Genomic DNA, 17,911 nt, shown 5'->3' on the forward strand with positions numbered 1-17,911 from the left:
TCTAGGAAGCTGGTTTAAAGACCCCTTGATGTCTTATCCAATGGGCATTTGTTGGCTTCACCTCTGTTGGGTCTAAAGAAGTTGAGAACTGCAGTGCAGCATAAAGATGGGCCATTATAAGCTCTGAAAAGACAGAACAGGTTCAGACCTTTGTTACATGAGATGGATGGAAGGAAATGGGAGCGATTGCTTTCATTTGAGTAGTAAGTGTATTTTTGCAGAGCTTGCCTGAGGATTAAAGTACTGTTAATGTGGCACTTGATTAAATGTTTTTGTTTTTAATTTGAATGGCATACTTTGAGTGACATGAGTGGTTTGAAATAAATTACTTTTTTCAAGTTAAAAACAAAATATGTAAGCTGCCAAATTAACAAAAAAAGGGGGAAAAAGCAAATTTTCAACTGTTCAAAAACAAAATAAATGCATTGTCTTTATTTCACAGCTTAACTTGAATTTATTCTTAAAGAAACAATAAATTCAAGCAAAATAAAAAGGTGACGGAAATATAAAAGGTTACAGATTTACACAGTAAGTGTAGCAATATTTTGGTACTTTTACCAGTGATCATCTTTTCTTTGTGCTGTGCTCTTGAATACTTGCTCAAGCATCTGGCACCTTTCCTATCTTTTTTCCTTCCCTTTTTTTAATTCCTTTATCTGGTTTTGTAGGTTCATCAGCCAACACACACACACACACACACACACACACACACACACACACACACACACACACACACTGTAGTTCTCTTGATTGAAAAAAACAACCTCACGTTAACTTGTGACCCTGAATTCCTCGTTGATGAATAATTCATACCAAATAGTGTGTGCCTAGACCTCTGCCTCTTTAGTTATAACTAATAAAAATTGAATATTTGCATGGGTAGGCTTTGCAGAGTGTGCTGTGTGGCAGTGTTGATTGCTTCAGAGTTGCTTACATCCCAGTCCACCTAAGCATTAGCTAAGACAATCAGTGTTTGCTCTGAATGCATTATTTGTTTTCTAATTTACATTACCCTCTTGGCAGGCCCTCTACTTAATATTTGCTCAGCACTAGTCATAGTGCACTGGAGGCTTTAATCCACAAACAAGACACTTTTGTTAGAAAACACGCTCCTACCCCCACACACTCAACTTCTGTAATCCCTTCTTTAATATTGCACACTGCCAGTGGCCCTCGCCTCCTGCAAAATGGAGGAATGGATTACTAAAGTCAGGAATGCAACGGAGGAACATGATTGAACATGTCACGTTCCCGTTTGTATTCTGGTGGCCTAACATGTTTTGTGATGCTCATTGGGTGGATTCGCTATCTCTTTTCCACTGTGGCGTGAGTCGAAGGAGGCTGAACAGGATCATAGCTGGCACCAACGCAAACGTCCCTAAAACCAGATCAAAAGCACTTGTTCGTTTCTCTGAAGCCGCTGCCCAGCTGACAAATCATCTTTGGTGGAAGGAAGTTCCAAAAAAAAAAAAAAAATCACAGCATTTGTCTTGCGAGAACACGAGCGAAAATACTGAGTAAGCTGTCCTTACAGTGGCTCTGTTTGGCCCTGCGGTGGAATTCAGGCTTGTGTGTTTCAGGGATACGAGCAGAGTTAGTAGGCATTAAACAGAAGCTCAGGCAAAGCAAACAGTGACAATCAGCATTAACCCCCTCGCTGCCTTTGCTCACCAAGCCTGTGCGGCCCAGCCAGTCACTCATGCTGCCTTTGATTTCAGTTTGTGCTTCTTAGCAAAACTTTACTGTGGAGTTGTGTGAATTATAAAGTCGACAAATAGCTCAAGTAAAATTTGCAGCTCTGGCAGAGAAACAACAGAACGGCTGACAGGAGGAAAAAAACACAAAGAAAAGAGGAAAAAGTCAACAAAAGGAAGTAGAAAGAGAAAAGCAAAGCCAGCTAAATCAACCCGTAGAAAACAAAAGCATCACAAAAATCATTACTCGCTCTCTGCCAAACTGACAGGTAGAGGATCACCAGGTTTTTCTTGGCTGGTGTTTATTCCCCGACTTGACCAAGCTACACCCACAACATGAAGCCACAAGACCAAAGCTCTAAAGCATTTAGGCCACGCTGCGCTGGAGGTCTGCTCCTGTCGGGAATGATTGATGCAGGCTGGCACGTCCATAGGCTCACACCACTACCGCTGCTCACTTCATCTGTGGGTGCTGAGGAGAACTCGAACACCTGGAATTACTCAGTTTGTGTCAGTCACAGAGTGAGGTTCGAGTAGATAGCAGGTTGCCCGAACAGAGCAAGTCACATTGACTACCACTGTTATTAATTAACCTGCCCAGATTTTTTTTTTCTTTTTTCCAAGAAATAGTTTAGACATTGAAATATTAAGAACTTGTGAAAACTTCCCAGAGCCTAACAGTGGGCTTAAATTATTTAATCAACAGTCTGAAACCACATGCATTTGAATCACTGTCAGTTACAGAAGCAATAAGCAGCGTATCCTCATACATACATCCTCATATGATTAGCAAAATGACCTCAGATATTTGCAGGAGTTTTAAAATGGTGTAAAATGCCCAGTGTGTTGGCTTAAAGAGGTTTTCACATTTTTACAACAGCTGACTTATTGAAACCACTGAAATTGTAATTCCAATTTTTCCATCGGAATTTGTCCTGTAACGTGTATAAACGTGCACACACCAAAGGTTTTGTGTTTTTATAAATCATTTGTCCTTAAAAAAAACACTGGTCAGGTCGACAGAGCGCTGATGAGTTTTTTCTCATGTTTCTAAAGAAGGAAACTGAGAATTTGAGTTCATTCAATTCTCACGAGAAGGCAGCGGCAGGGAGAATTTCATGGTTTGATCCAGGAGCTGAAGATGTATCGCGACTGCTTTTTTGCACATATTTCAGGATGTCAGTGGGGCAGAATGAGAACATCTGAGGAGACTGAATAATAATTTCAGAAACCGAATAACCCAGAGCAGCATTTGGCTGTTTGTCAGGGGGAAGATGGTATTATTTTATATCACTGTGTATTCAGCGCTGAGGTGCGTTTTGAGCTTCAACGGCCAAATTTAGTGAAAAGATCAAACTTGGTTTGAAAAACATACATGCCGGAAGTTCGTCCAGCGTAATGATGTGCTCGGTGTGAACGGCTACAGCGTGAATTAGAAAAATATTTTTGAAGCACAGATTATTTTCATGGCTTTTATGTGTCCAGTGTGTAAAGGCATTAAGAAAACAAAAAGTCACATGTAAGATTTGTTTAAAAAATAAAACAATGAATTGACAATTAGAACTTGTTTCGGATTGAATTTTCTATGGACTGTTTGCTCCATTTACCATTTCCAAACCTACCTAGAAATGCATTTCATGCTACAAAACCTCATCTCCTGAAGCTCAGCAGTGCAAAACAGGTCAAACTTGGCACATAAACTCAACGTGCAATCTTTTTATTTGGAGTCACTTGAGTTTATCTTAAAACACAGTGATGTGGATCACGTTCAGAACCAAGAGATGTTTAAAAATAACAAACAAGGGAGCCCTTGTCTCTACGTTGAGGTCTGATTCTGGACAAAGGCGGCATTCTTTCCCAAAGCCACAACTTGGATCTCTTCATGCTCAGTTTCCACTGCAGCTCGTCGTCTTCGAGACTTTTTAGTCTCTGCTGAACCCCCCCTCCTGTTCCCCCTCATTTGGAGGGAAGCATACTGTACAAATTGTGACGTAGCGAGAGTGGACTTTTCCAGAGGTGGGTGGTTCCCTTCTGATGGGTCACGGCTGAAAAGAAGTGTTCATTCATTGCTGCTCAATCCAACATTATATAGGGATATTCCATACTGCATATTTAAAATGCTGCACAAGGAGCTACCTGTAGGTTAGGACTTATATTTAAGAGTTTTCAGCTGCCTATGTGCAGCTTGAATAAGACTGAGTTCTGCTGGCTTTAGTTAAAGATTTAATATTTCTCTTTTCCCTCCTTTCTCTAGTTTTGGGAAGCGATCAGCTGGCAGCCTTCGTCGTGGATGTGAGTGCATCGTCCTGGAACCATCAGAGATGATTGTGGTGAGTTCTATTTCTCAGACTTTTAGCACACTCGTGTCAAAAGCATTACTTGCATCCACACCAACACACCACCTAGCAAGCACAAATTGGAAGTAGCAATTATGACTTTTTTTCTTTGTAAGAAATGCATAACAATGCATAGAAATTGAGAAAAATAGCACACACCAACAGAGAAAACTGACAATGATAATTTTGTATACTTAACAAGCTGAAACCACACATCCGACTTGTAGTTTTTTAAACCTACAAAATATTAAAATCGCCACCGTTTAGTTACTGCCTTTAAGGTCAGACTTTGGTTTTTTTCTAATCTGTCCACCTGTCATTTCTGATGTAATGTAAGTTACTCAAACATCAATACAAACAGGTGGGGTTTTTTCTTTAGTTCACCTTAATGTATAGGATACAAAAAGAAACATTATGGTAATCATTGATTTTGTAATTCTGTCAATCTGTGAAACAGCTGGACTCCATGTCGATCACTAAAAATCTACAGCAGAGTGTCGCTGATTTAGTTTATTTATTTATTTATTATCGGATTGTTTTAAGTGCCTTTTATTGACATTTCTCTACAGCTGTCTGTGTCAGAGCTGTATATGCAGTATATTACGTGTGGCTAGCATGTGGTGCTAATTTTCAAAACTGTTGCAAGGCTCCATGATTTGCCATTGCTGTAAAATATTTTTTTAAACAAACGAACAAAAAAAAGCCACATGCAACCTCAGACCCGTCTTACGTCTTTAACTGGATTGATGCCGGGTCTCTCTTGGAAATGAGATTTAAATCTCAATGAGATTTTTACCTAGATAAATAAAAGATTAATACAAAAACTGAGCATGCTGCCTGTCCTGTGGTTCAATGCGGGGCGTATTTAAGAGCACGTGTAATAAGGACATGGATATCAGTTATATGCTAGTTGTAGCCTTATGTTAAAGCAAAGAAAAAAATGGGTAGCATGAATATCTTCAACAGATAAGAACACCTGTGTGCTTTGCTTTCACAAAATTTGGAAATGACTGGTCCCCATAAAGCAGAGAAACAGAAAGTTTGTGACCTGCTTTAATAATCAAGTAAACACATTTATTTTCATTTGTTTTGAAAGAGGAACACGCGGCGAAAAGGAACTGAAGCTAGAGAAATGAATCAGAGGGCACATGTAAAACATGGTTAATGCTATCAAGATATTAGTCAAATTGAGTGTTGTGTTGAGGGGTAAGGAACAGTGCAGTGCAGCTAATTTGCCTGCCTGTGGCACTTATAACATAATGTTCATCCACTAAAATGATTGGTTGCTTCATGGCACCGTTTGCCCCACCTTATAATAACACAGAAACACACCCTCAACTGCCATTTCTAGCAGCGCATATCCACCCTATTCTATCATCGCTGTAAAATAAAAAACACAACACACATAATAACAACCGGTTTGCACTGCTGTAGTCGCAGCACTGTTCATTCACTGTAATTGCCTCTTCTCTGTGAGTGTGCTGTGTAGATGGGTGGGTGGAGGGGGCTTGTGATAACTGAGCTTCTATCAGATAAACACACACTCCTTAATAATACCTCCCTCTGTTCTGCTCGCTGCAGACACTTTGTAGCCTTTTGCCTGCTACAGTTGCTAGCGTGCCCTGTAATTACTGAACAGGGGCTCTTATGCTGCCGAGGAAGCGATGCACGCGGACGAACCTCGCTGCTACATGTTAAGAGTGTACAGAGATATGCAGGCGTGCCGTTATAAACATAAGCAAAGCTGCTCACGTGTCTGTGCCGTACACGCGTTCACGCCGGGATTTGCAATTAGACACACAATCACACTTACGCTCTCGCTCGCACACAGCTCCGTTGCCGTTGTCATGGCAGCAGTTGGTAAGGCAGAGAGAGATTTTAGTGGTGTAATCCCAAAGGCTGAGCGCTGTGAAATGTGAAGCCGCAGTGAAAGTAGCGAGCGAGGGGAAGGAATGGGCCAAAAATGTAAAGTCAGATATGTCATTCCATCATGGCACAAAGCCGTGTGGCACCAGAGCACCGTTTAAGTAGTCTAAAACCAAAAAAGCGGCACAAAATTGTACCGCTTGACTATAGCGATGGCTTAGTTAAAGTGGCATACTGTGCCAGTTTCCACATGGAAAATGTTTTTCTTCCTCCGAGTTCATTAAAAATGGAAACATGGATTTTTATCTTTTCTGAACTTGTAATTTCATTGTGGTTAATATGTCTAGCAGAGACGGAGAGAGTTGAGCATCTCTATTTCCAACTCTGCCAGGCTCCATCTCTGTTTATCTCTACCTGTCAATCAGTTTACTCCCCATCGCTTTTCACTCCTTAGCTCACTCCTTCCATCCAGATTCCTCGCTCAGCCTTCTGTTTCTTTCTCTCCGTCTCTCCTTTTGTTTTGTGAGCACCCTTTTGACGTAGGTGTGCATCGTACAGCCCACACACGCTTCTATTTTTACGCAATGAGCGGGGCGGTAGGAAGGGAGGTGGGGGATTCGGGAGGGGGCGTGAATGAAGACGAAGACTGTCACTCCCCTCATCGCCGTCTCCCTCCCTTTCTATCATTTCCAGGTGGACTATATGGATGAAAATGAGGAGTACTTTCAGCGACAAGCCTCGCACAGACAGTCCCGTCGGCGCTTTCGGAAGATCAACCAGAAAGGGGAGAGACAAACAATCATCGACACCGTGGATCCGTACCCTACAGGAAAGCCACCCATAGCCCGTGGGTACCACACGGTGAGTTGCATCCTGCGCTACAGTTTTGTTGTTGTTTACCCTCGCTGTGGCGGATCACTGCGCGCTCCGGAGGCGGTATCAGCGTTGCTCTCACTGTGTTATGCTCTGTTTGTGTGTCGAGCTTCTTCTTCCAAACCTGTTGTGTTTCTGCTTCGGATACTAGCTGAAAATTAGCGTGTTCACTCTGTTTGGTGCCCTTTGCTGACCCTTGGTTGTAGCCGGGTGTACTGTGCTGTCTTATTTCCTGGAGAAGGTTGCTCTTGTCTTCATTGAGTGCACTTCAAGCTTGTTTTTTAGTCTCCCTCTACTCCTTGTAGAGTTCAATTATTTTAACCTTTCTTGGTAAAATAGAATATAGTGGCTGCAGTGTTTTGTGTGATGTTTACAGCTCTTGCTGGCTTTTGTCTGTTCCTCAGTCCTCTCTTGATAAACGCTTCTGTGGTTTGGTTTTTTTGAGCATCACAGTTTATCTGTGCTGTACCTGTCGTCTTCAGACTGTTTGCCTGTGCTGTCACACATCACATATTTTGTGCACATTGATAACTTATAAAAGGTTTGGTTTCCAGGTAAAATCCACATTTTGCATCAATAATTTTAAGTTGTGATGTTTGCTGGTGAATCTAAGCATCGTTATAGTTTGTAAAGCATCATGAGCTGTTTTTGACCTTGTTGAAACAAGCTGAACAAAAAACATTGGAGATACTTTACTGAAGAGGGAACTAAATGAGTTTTACATTTTGAGGCTACAGTTTGGAATTATAAAAATTTAAATTAGTGGTAAACTAGCAGTTCAAGGTTAACTGCTTCAGGCATAAAACACCTGAATCTCAGAGCAAGCATTAGCGGTTGAGTCAGTGGCTATGCCTTTGTTACACTCTCACTATGGAAAAGAGTGGCTGGAGACTTTAAAACACCGATGTGATACAATGTTGTTTGAGAGATGGACTCCAGGTCTGCTACTGCTCACAATTGGTGACCGTCCTCAAAGCGACTTTGGTCCATCAAGATACAGATAAGATCCCATCAGCCTGCTTGTCAGTCTATCAGGATGTGATTGAAAAGGGTAAAGCTGGCAATTCCAGTCTGTTTATGATAATATGGCAATAAACTGTGTGACAAACTGGTAAAGATCACAAATCTGTTGCTTATTACATAGGCTATACAAGCAATAGTACTGGGCCGCCTACACAATATAGCCACAGGAGCTGCTTGATCATGGAGACCCACTCCATGAAGCACACTGATGTTAATGCCAGAGAAGGTTTGAAGCTCTGCAGGTTAAGAGGTGCGGTCCAATACTTTTGTTAGGCAGTGTAGCTGGGATAGGTTTCTACCCTTCATCAATCAATTTTGCTTCCTGTGACCTGCATGAAGTTTCAAATGTTACCATTTAGCATTGTACTCGCCCTTTAATATTTTTCCACACAATATAAATTTTCCAGCACATTTGGTGGTGCACAGAACGGCTGTTCGTGATAAAAACATTGAGATCGTTTTCTTAGTTATTGCACTGCACAAGGAGAGAAAATGGAAGACTACATGCTAAACAGAAGGGCTTGTTTCAAACTACACATTTTCTTCCATTGCTAATTGCTTGAAGGAGAAATGTTGTTTGCAACGCTGACTTTTTGAAGAAGTCTGATCTAATTACTGTACCATATAGTATTGAATTTACCCATCTGAGGGGATTTGACAGCAGAGGACTAAGTTTGCCCATTGTGTTGCACCATGCCTTCTCCCCTTCATGCTTTCTTTCCCTGGGAATAGGAAGTGAAGCATTTTCACACTAATGATGCAAATACCCAGCATGCAGTTGCTGCACACAGTTTTTCCTGTTCTGCACAATTTCACTGCATTCCCTTCATTCCTGACACTCCCCCGGGCGTTCTGTCAGTGTACCAGTTTTGTTTTTGTTTTTTTTTTAACTTGTATTGCTGTGAAACAATCGAGCTCCAAATGGGAAAATGCGGCAAAGTAGTCTTCTTCCTGCCTCCATCCAGCCCCACCCAGTATCCTAAATATAGACGCGCAGTGTTTTTGATTCAAAAGACTGCACTGAACTTTCTCATGGCCCGACGTCTCCTGTCACATACTCAACTCTCCTCACTCTAGTACCGCTCCTGTGGGAAGGATGGACCGGGTGCTATGGCAACCAGCAGTCCCAGATGGGCTTTGCTCGAGTGCACTTAGAAGTACAGTAGGGAAGGGAGCTAAGTTAACAAGAGTGCAGCATGCTGCCGCCGCTGCTGCTGCTGCTGCTGACAGAGGGGTGGAGGGGTGTGGAGTGACAGAGAAGCTGAATCTGGGCGGATGCTAAGCTGACATAGCCAGCTAATCTCCAGAATTTAGAATGCCAGACACCGCTCAGATTTTCCTCTCTCCTTCCCCGAGGCGCTTTTAAGAGGTGAGAAATGCACTGAGGAAAAACTTGGGATTGAAGACAGGATATCGCTCCAGCAGGCAAGGCTTTTTTTTTTTTCTTCATTCAGCTTAGTCACTGCTATGAAGGCAAATATGGAACCATCAGAAGGTAAACTGCTTCTAGGAGAAGAATAAAAACTAATCTGTTGATTGCTGAGCTGATTCTGCTTATACTTGATAAGTTAACTGACTTATTTTTCTGTAGGTTTGTTCATAAATTGTAAAACTGAATTTAGCCTAATGTGGCTTTAAACTACCCATTTGTCTCACCACCAGTTCATAAACTAAGTTGTAAAACAGCCAAATCGATTAGACCTTTACATTTGAACATTGGTTATTAGCCATTTTTCACAGTATTTGACTTTGTAAACTCTTATCTTTAAAGCTTTAATGATTTGTCAAACAAGAAATTACCTTAATTGGAATGTTTTGATAACTCATGAGTCGCTTATTCTGTTCTTATGCAATGGTTCCAAACATTGTTAGTCATAGCTTTTCCAGTGTGAAGACGATGATTACGAGCTGCCCATCAGTCTACGCCTTCACAATTCACAAGAATCGCTCCTTGTCCTAGGGTATTGGTCAGATTTTAGTGAAACGAGATTAATACATGTTTGTATGAATGTTTGAGCCTCTCTGACTTCTCAGTGGATTTTAATTCTCATTAGTCTGTGCAATACAACCAACCAATAACAACAAAAATGATCACTTTCTTTCTGTTTTTCACACATTACAATTATATGTGAACAGTGATGGATCGTGGGCCAGATGAGCTGCTATGTCGTTGATGTGCTGCATTTGTGGGGTTTTTGTTTTTTTGGAAGTACTTGAAATTGTCATCTTGAGAGTTGAGGCATTTTTAGTATTTGATAAAATAGTTTTGGTTCATTGGCAAAAAATGATCAGAAGGAACAAATTTAGAAGTCCGTTCACATTGCCCGTTCACTCTCCTCACATCATTTGTGTTTTGTAAATTTCATCATTAATCTCTATTTTCGTATTTCAACGTGCATGATGAGATGTCCTGTGCCAATCCCAGCCACTCTCCTTGGTGCTGCATTAGATCCTGGAATAGCTAATACTTTCCCAGTAGGATAAGTATCCTTCGTTATTAGTGACAGATTGGCTTGTCCCAGTCTTTACACTGACAAACGAAGGTGTGTTCCCGCTGAAAGCGTCAAATCATCTAGTCTATGAAAAATCAGGCATTCTGGCCCATGTTTGTACATTTTTCCCAATGTTGGACAGTGTTCGACAGAATGAAGTGGATTTCATAGTCTTGTTCAAGTCCAGGGGGAAAGGATAACTATGGCAGGAGCAGCCAGTCCTAACATTCAGTTTCTATGAAATCTGGAGAATTTTTATTTTTAATTATCAACCCATTAAATCTTTGCTTAAGTTTTTTTTTTCTATGATCAAGGAAATACCACATATGCTGCAAAGTGGTAACTGATTCCTGTATTTATGTTACATGAGCCCCTGCATCCTCTTGCTTCAGCCATTTACCTGGTACATTGATTAAATCTGTGAGCGTTTAGTGCTCAGGCCTCAGAATGATGAGTAGGATCTGGCCACAGGTCACACAGCGTCTACAGACTGAATCTGTGTGAGCTTCTCTGACCCCTCTACAACAACCCGGACATTCCACTGTAAATTGCTCTTCAGAGTGCCAGCTTCATAGTTAAAATATAAAAGTAATGCTAACCCTGTAGTGGAACTCCCAGTGGGAGAGCTGACACTTCCACGCAGACCCCACTCTCCCCCACAGTCTGAAGTAGAGCTGTCATCTGTATGAAGAGAAGATTATTTGATTTTCTGAGTTCAAAGAAAGTACAAATCCTTGATCAAGGAGATCTAGTTTCAGAACACTTTAAATTAATGGCTTCATTTGGACCTGTTTGGACCCCATTTATCATTTGGATGACTTATTTGGGATTGACATGCTGTGGAAGATATGCAACTGCTCCTTTAAATGATCTCATTAACTGGTTTGTTTGCTACACTTTATACAATTCCACACAGCGTGCTTTGGAATTAAATGGAAATGCAAAGCTGTACAGCATGCATTTAAAATAAAAAACAGAATTGTTTAATTTACTGTTGGGGAAGTGAACTTGTATGTGTTGTTTCAGAGAGCACAGATGACTAGAGCTGCTGTTTTAGTCTGTGCAAAGAATAAGTGTTAGACTAAAAGGGGTCAGTTTAAAATGAATCACTTAAATAGATGAATCATCAGAATAAGTGCCATCTTTTTTTCTCATCTGCATATATTTGCCACGCAGAAGCTGTTGAATGCTATACATATTAATCGGGGAAATATGTGCATTTAGGATTGGTCATATCTATAAGTTGATGTAAAGCAGCCCATATGATATTAATCTTGTGTTTTTGTGGCCAGATTTCACACATAATTGGCTTGGCTCTGGCACAGGAAGATCTTAATTTGAAATCTGCCTGCACAGCTTTATTTGGCTCTATTATTTTTACAACCTGGAAAATTGTTTCTAATAATGCTTGATGGTGTAGGTGGAAAATACGCCACACTATTACAGAGCTTGTACAGTTGTGCTTGTTTTAATCTTAACAAGACAACAGTTTAAAAAAATGGCAACGTGAAAGCGAAATGTTTGCTTGGTTGAACTGCCAGCATCATGCACAGTTTTGTTTGTTATCGTCCGCTGATGCCATAAAAGACGGCAGTCAGCAACAGACAATGAACGATGGAAGTCGTGATTAGTCGGGGCACTGTGTACTCTGCAGGCATGAACAGACATGATTTCACGAGTCTCTAATTGCTTAATCTGGCACAGTGATGTTCATAACAGGTATAAATATCTGTTATGAACATTTCTTGTGTAGTCTTGAGTCTGACATGAGAAGTTGTCGATGATATTTTTATGAGCACTACACCAAACACCTTTGGAGTTCTAAAACCACATTTCAAACTTGCATTGCTTCAATGCAGACGCCGTGTGTCGGCTGGCATTAGTAATTCATCTTCCTGCAGGTAGAGAAACGGACTGACCTTTGCAGTATTTCTATGGTGAAAGATGGCAGTTTGGGCTTCCTTTCTAAAGTACTGTTCTGATTTACTGTCAGACGTAGTGACCACACTTTTTCTTCTGCAGGGTACCTTTTAAAAGCTTTTGATTAAAGGTATGATGTAAGGCTACATATCAAAACGGAGTCATGCTCTCATTCCTGTAGGTTGGTACGGGAAATTTAAAGTTATATGCAGTCAGTGTTCTCATCTGAAAAGCTCCTCTGAAAAATTCAAGTTTCCATCATTAGACACTCTGCAGACAGTTCTGTTATTTAAATCGATGGAGGCAGATGTATAAAAACACATTTCTGCTTCTAGAGATGAATCGGGGCAGTGAAAGAGGGCCGTGTTTAGGATTCAACACATGCCTCCTGCGTGCTCAGAGCAGTGAGTTGACACTTGTGTGCCTTGTTCAGAATGAAAGCACACACACACACACACACATATATACACACACACGCCTGATCTTTATATATTCTCTGTAGCAAATGCTCATAATCTCCATTTCTCAGTCGCTCTCCATTTTGCACTTAATCTCACACGCTCCATCTCTTCCGCTAATATCAACAGCCATTTTTGCTGTCGACCTGACGCACACACATACCGACATGCACACACAGATTGTGTCTCTGATCTCTCGCTCAGGCACTTGCTAGAGGTCTTTGTACAGATTCTGTCACTCACTCTGAAATGAAATGTCAATGTGGCTCCTTTTAAGGCTTTGTGTTTACCACGCTGCCGATTTTATCCATTACAGATTTTTAACATATACCCATCTGTCCCCCCCCTCCTTCCAATATAACTCCTCAGACCCCCTGTAGACACCCCAAACTCTCTGTGTGGATGAATAATATTCCTTCCTCTGGGTTTACTCTGTGTCCAGCAGGACATCCAAGGCCCCAAACAGATGTTCTATAATTACACAAGCAGCAGGAGGCAGGCAATCAATACTCCTTTTACTCCTTTCCTCCACCAAGGAGGCCTGGTGGCTAGCAAGGCCGCCCTATAATCAGAAGGTCGCAGGTTTAATCCCAAACAGCCGATGTGTCCATCAGCAATCATGTGCTCTGTTGGAGTGTCCTTGACAGTGACATTGCTCACTCATCCACTGACCGCTTTAAGATGTACAGTGAGGCCCAGGAATATTTAGGCAGTGACGCAGTTTTCACATTTTCCGCACCACAGCAGACGTGAAGTGAGAAATTCGCATTGCAGTTGAAAGGCAGACGACTCTCGGCTTTAATTTAAGGTGTTGAACAAAAATATTGCATTACACACTGAGGAAGTTTGTGCGAGGATGTTATCAGTTTCTCTGAGATGTATTGATCTTCAGAAGCACTTCAGGAAATGATATATGGGCGATTCTACAGACAGCCCTTATATCATTGGTGCAATTTGTGGATGGCAGGTTTAAAAAAGAAACAAAAATTAAAGCTTTTTTTGATGTGACTTTATATTTTTTTTTCTTTCAAGGCTTCTTCATAGGTCATACTATTGTATTTTGGTGACTTTGGTGTACAGACTCGTGCCTCTACAATATTTAAGAGGCTGGACCAAGCTAGCAGTTAGCTTAGCTTAGCCTAGCATAGTTTAGCGTAAACACTGGCAACAAGAGAAACTGCTAGCACTGTTCAAATGTAATAAGTCCTCCTACCACCACTTCTAAAGCTCATCCATTATTGCATCACATCTTGTTGTTTAATCCTTACAATAACCCAAGTGTGTGGACAACAATGTGTAGCTTTACTGCACCAGGTTACCCTTATCCTCGTTTCCGGTCTTTATACTAAAGCTGTTCTAATCCAGGTAATCAGCTGGAGCTTGATATTTATTGAACAAACATGAGTGTGTTATCAACCTCTCCTAACTCTGTGTGAGAGAGTGAAAGCCTCTATTGGTTTTCGAAAAATGTGGTCCTATTCCTGCCTGTGCTAAGCTTCACAGATAAGCTGCTGTACTGAGTGCTGCATGGTTAGCAAATGCAATTTTTAAAGAAAACCCAGTGAGTCTTATTGTCTGCTTAGAGATCCAAATTAGCCTGCAGTGGTAAGGAAAAAAAAAAACCCAGCAGTTGGAAGTGATCTGTTCAGTAGTCTACAGGCATGCTGAGGTATGTGTGTGCAAGGCAGAATAATGATGCAAGTGAATGTGTGTTCTTTATAACAGTCCTTGTCTAAGAGTACAGAGAAAGTTATATTTTCACCTTGAAGATGAATTAGGCTGTCGAGTCCTAAGATTTTGAAAGATTTTGCCATGTAGGTCGATATCATCTTTGTTTTCAGAGGAGATACACTTTGGCTGAAGTTATCTGCCTTAACATGGGAACTCTTGTCATAATAGAATTTAATCATATAGAAAAACTGTCAAGTAACAGAACAATAGAAACTTGAAAATGGTTGATTTATAGATAGCCGTGGAGCTTTTACCGACTTTTTTCTCACTCGACTGGCAAGTGGCATGTTTGATAACTTTCATCTTTTCTCCTTTTTCCACGGCGCTCTCCTTAAACCGGCTTCCAGGAATGCAATAAACCCCAGGTACCGTATCTGTTAACAGTGTTATGTCTCGTTTCCTAGTGTGGGTGTGTTTCTTCTTCTGTCTGTGTGTTCTAGATGTCTGTGTTTGTGCTTCTCCTGGTGGTTTTATCTGCGTCTCTTCCCTCATATCTGTAGGTAGTAGTAGACGTCCTTAATAAATACATCCCCTTCCTGGCATGAAGGCTGATAAAGGGTGAAGTCTGCACCACACACACTCCAATTGAATTATCACAACATCAGCATGATCAAATTTTGGATTATTATTCCTGCTGTGTGGGTGTGGTTCTGGTTGGTCTTGCCATTGCTGCAGGATTGCTCGATCATGATGGCTTTGAAAAGTGTAAAACAGCTATTTCGAGACCTATCTAACCTCTAAAAGAGCAGTTTATGCAGCGCAAAGTGTACAAACATAGTATTATCAATAGGTGAGGAAGGCTATATATCATATCTCAGTATTTCATCACAGAGTCCTGCAGTGTTTAAGCAGAAATGGATTATGACAAAGAGGTTGAAAAGATCAGGGCTCAAAGTGTTGAGCAGTCAGACTTGCTGATAAATGCAGAGAGAACAAAACCTGCCACTTTCGGCCGCAGAAAAGCCGAGCTCCTATTTTTAGAGCTGTCCTTTGTGACAACCTGCTCCGCTTCAGCTGCGCAGGGACACAAAAGCCCCGGTGTCAAAATAGGCGTTGTATAGGCACTACACCAAGGAAGAGAGAAACAGTTTCCTACACTTTCTTATCTCCTGCCTGACTTAATTATGTTCTTTATCAATTATTGATTCATTCATCGTTTGGGCCATAAAATATACAGATCAGTCATAATATTTAAATGGTGTTGTCAGATTTTAAAAAATGTAGACAGATAATGTTATGAGTTATATAATAAACTTGGTACACTAGCAAATAATTGTTTTAACCTGAAACAAATAATAAATCCTCGTTTCCAGTTTATTCTCTGAGCAGCTGATTAATCGGCACACCGCTTCAGCCCCAAAGGTTCTGCTTATTTTAAAGTAATTAAAATCTCAACAGTCTCTTGATTATGGTCATTGCTGAATGAAATGATCATCCCTTTTATTTTCTGTAGTGTTATATATGTATATATGTAATGTAATAAATATGCATTTTCATTTGCAGCTGCAGCTTAAGTTTCCTTTGTTTCTCTGAAATGAAACACCCACGCCTCTTTTCCCAGCATGGACTACAGAGACACAATCAGTGTTTGTAGTTATTAATAGCAAAATATCAAACATTATGCTTTGATGGAAATAGAGCAGATATTTTGGGAGAGTTCAGACCTGATAATACAGCTGAAACGCTGCCTCGTGCAAGCGAACAAAATCAGGTACTCGTTTACAGGCTGCGCCTCATTTCTCAAGCAGTGTGCTAGAACACGCTTGCTGACATTTGATGTGCTTTTCATGTCAGTTTTGACATTCAAAGACCTTTTTTGAAAGTTGAGTATTTTCAAAAGGCTTGACAGATGACATTTATTTCAATGGTAATGAGCCTGCACAGCGATGATAACATGGTGCTCTGGGCGTCTTTTTAATGGTGTTTATCACTTAAATTTGATCAAAATCTCTCCAAACAATTAGAAACAAATGTTAGATTTGTTTACTGTAGTGACCGGGTAAATAAGGGGTGAAATGACAACTATCTCACCAACTCATTTCCCTAAAGCTGTCCAAAAGCTGAGAAAGTGGGAATGTGATGATTGTGGTTTAGTGTTATTTTTCTTGGCTCTGTTTGAAATGACAGACCTGCATACAGACATGAAATCAGCCTTTTATTAAACCTCCTCATATTGAAATGTCAGTGACACTGAATTGATACTGATGTGAACCATGATCCGTCAATAAAATTGAAGAATAGGACTTGCTTAAGGTAATATCTTCTTATGTAAATTTGTAAAAGGCAATGAAGTGTTGAAATCTAAAAGGTAATTCAGAAGGTGCATTAAATTCCATACGAACAATTAATCCATTTGTATCTGACTCTGCACACTTTCCAGCAATTTAAAGTATGAAGCCGGTTTTAAATCCTAACATAATGACCATGTGTCTCATTATGGTTCTATTAACTAGTCATTGTGCACTCTTCCCTCTAACTCAACAGATTGAAATTGTTAGAATAGTTCTCACAGTGAAGGTAGTTGTACAAATGGGATTTGTATCATCTGCTACGGTTTGCAGGTCTACTGAAGATCTCACAGTAAATTCTCAGCCCAATTAACGTCAGTGTCAGCCAGATTGTTTGTCCATCATATTGGTATAGACTGAAATATCTTAACTGCTCTTGGATGGATTGTTTTGGAAGAATGTGCAAACGTTGATGGTCTCCATAGAAGGAATATTGATAGTCTTTTCTTATGACTAAATACTTCCGAAGCTAATCTGATTCCTGTCAGCTTCATCTTTGTTTGGCCAGTGCCAGTCACCACATTTTGCAGGGATGTTTGATAAGATAGTGTTTAACAGCCCTGCGCCAACACCTTGGTCTTGGTCATGTTCCTTCTACTCATTTCTAAACGGTGTTTGTGGTGTGGCAGAATCCATTGTCCCTCTGGGGAGAAACAAGTTTGACGTCATTGCCATCAGGGTGTGAGCTTGGTCTGCAAAGGCTTTATGATGTTATAGACTGTCAAGTTAATATCCACATGAATGCCAGTCCATCCATCTGATCCATCCTATCCAGGTGAACACTGATTGATTTGAATATTTTTGCTAATTGGTACATAAAGACCCTATAAATATCTTGAATTTAGCTGATCCTAATAGCGTTGTATGCTGCATTTGGGATTTTACTGATAATGAGTTGATAGTGTCCATCAGTTGTTAATTGTATAGTTTCAGCTTTTCAGGTACATTTGAACTTTTATGGTTAAAGATTATCTTATTTCCACTGATTAAGAATGAGTCGACACATGCAGTTGTAACTGTGACACTAAAACCACATCAATAGGCTCGCTCCCACAGCATTCAGGGCTAACGACTTCCAGCTTCTACAGTCAGTCGTTAACTTGATCCGGAAACCTCTAGTCACTGATCAACCTGTCACTTTGTTGCTTATTCTCTGAAAGCATGTCTTTTGATTCACTTTTCCTGTTTATGCACCTTGTAGCAGGTGCACGGGCACAACAGATGTTATGC

General features: G+C 40.6%; 1 protein-coding gene across 7 annotated transcripts in view; it reads left to right on the top strand.

Moving 5' to 3' along the window:
- rapgef2b (Rap guanine nucleotide exchange factor 2b) overlaps nt 1–17,911 on the top strand; it is a 108,308-nt gene that overhangs the window by 52,312 nt on the left and 38,085 nt on the right. For 5 of the 7 annotated variants that reach the window (XM_087846481.1, XM_087846504.1, XM_087846513.1 and 2 more), the window contains 3 exons: nt 3,949–4,024; nt 6,590–6,757; nt 14,741–14,758. In XM_087846481.1, coding sequence (XP_087702607.1) covers nt 3,949–4,024; nt 6,590–6,757; nt 14,741–14,758 — 262 coding nt within the window. The remainder of the gene's footprint in view (nt 1–3,948; nt 4,025–6,589; nt 6,758–14,740; nt 14,759–17,911) is intronic. The other 2 variants (XM_087846487.1, XM_087846522.1) reach the window with 1 other exon arrangement.

The sequence above is a fragment of the Neolamprologus brichardi genome, chromosome 2, assembly GCF_056152115.1.
Source record: "Neolamprologus brichardi isolate AB-2024 chromosome 2, ASM5615211v1, whole genome shotgun sequence".
NCBI lineage: Eukaryota > Metazoa > Chordata > Actinopteri > Cichliformes > Cichlidae > Neolamprologus > Neolamprologus brichardi.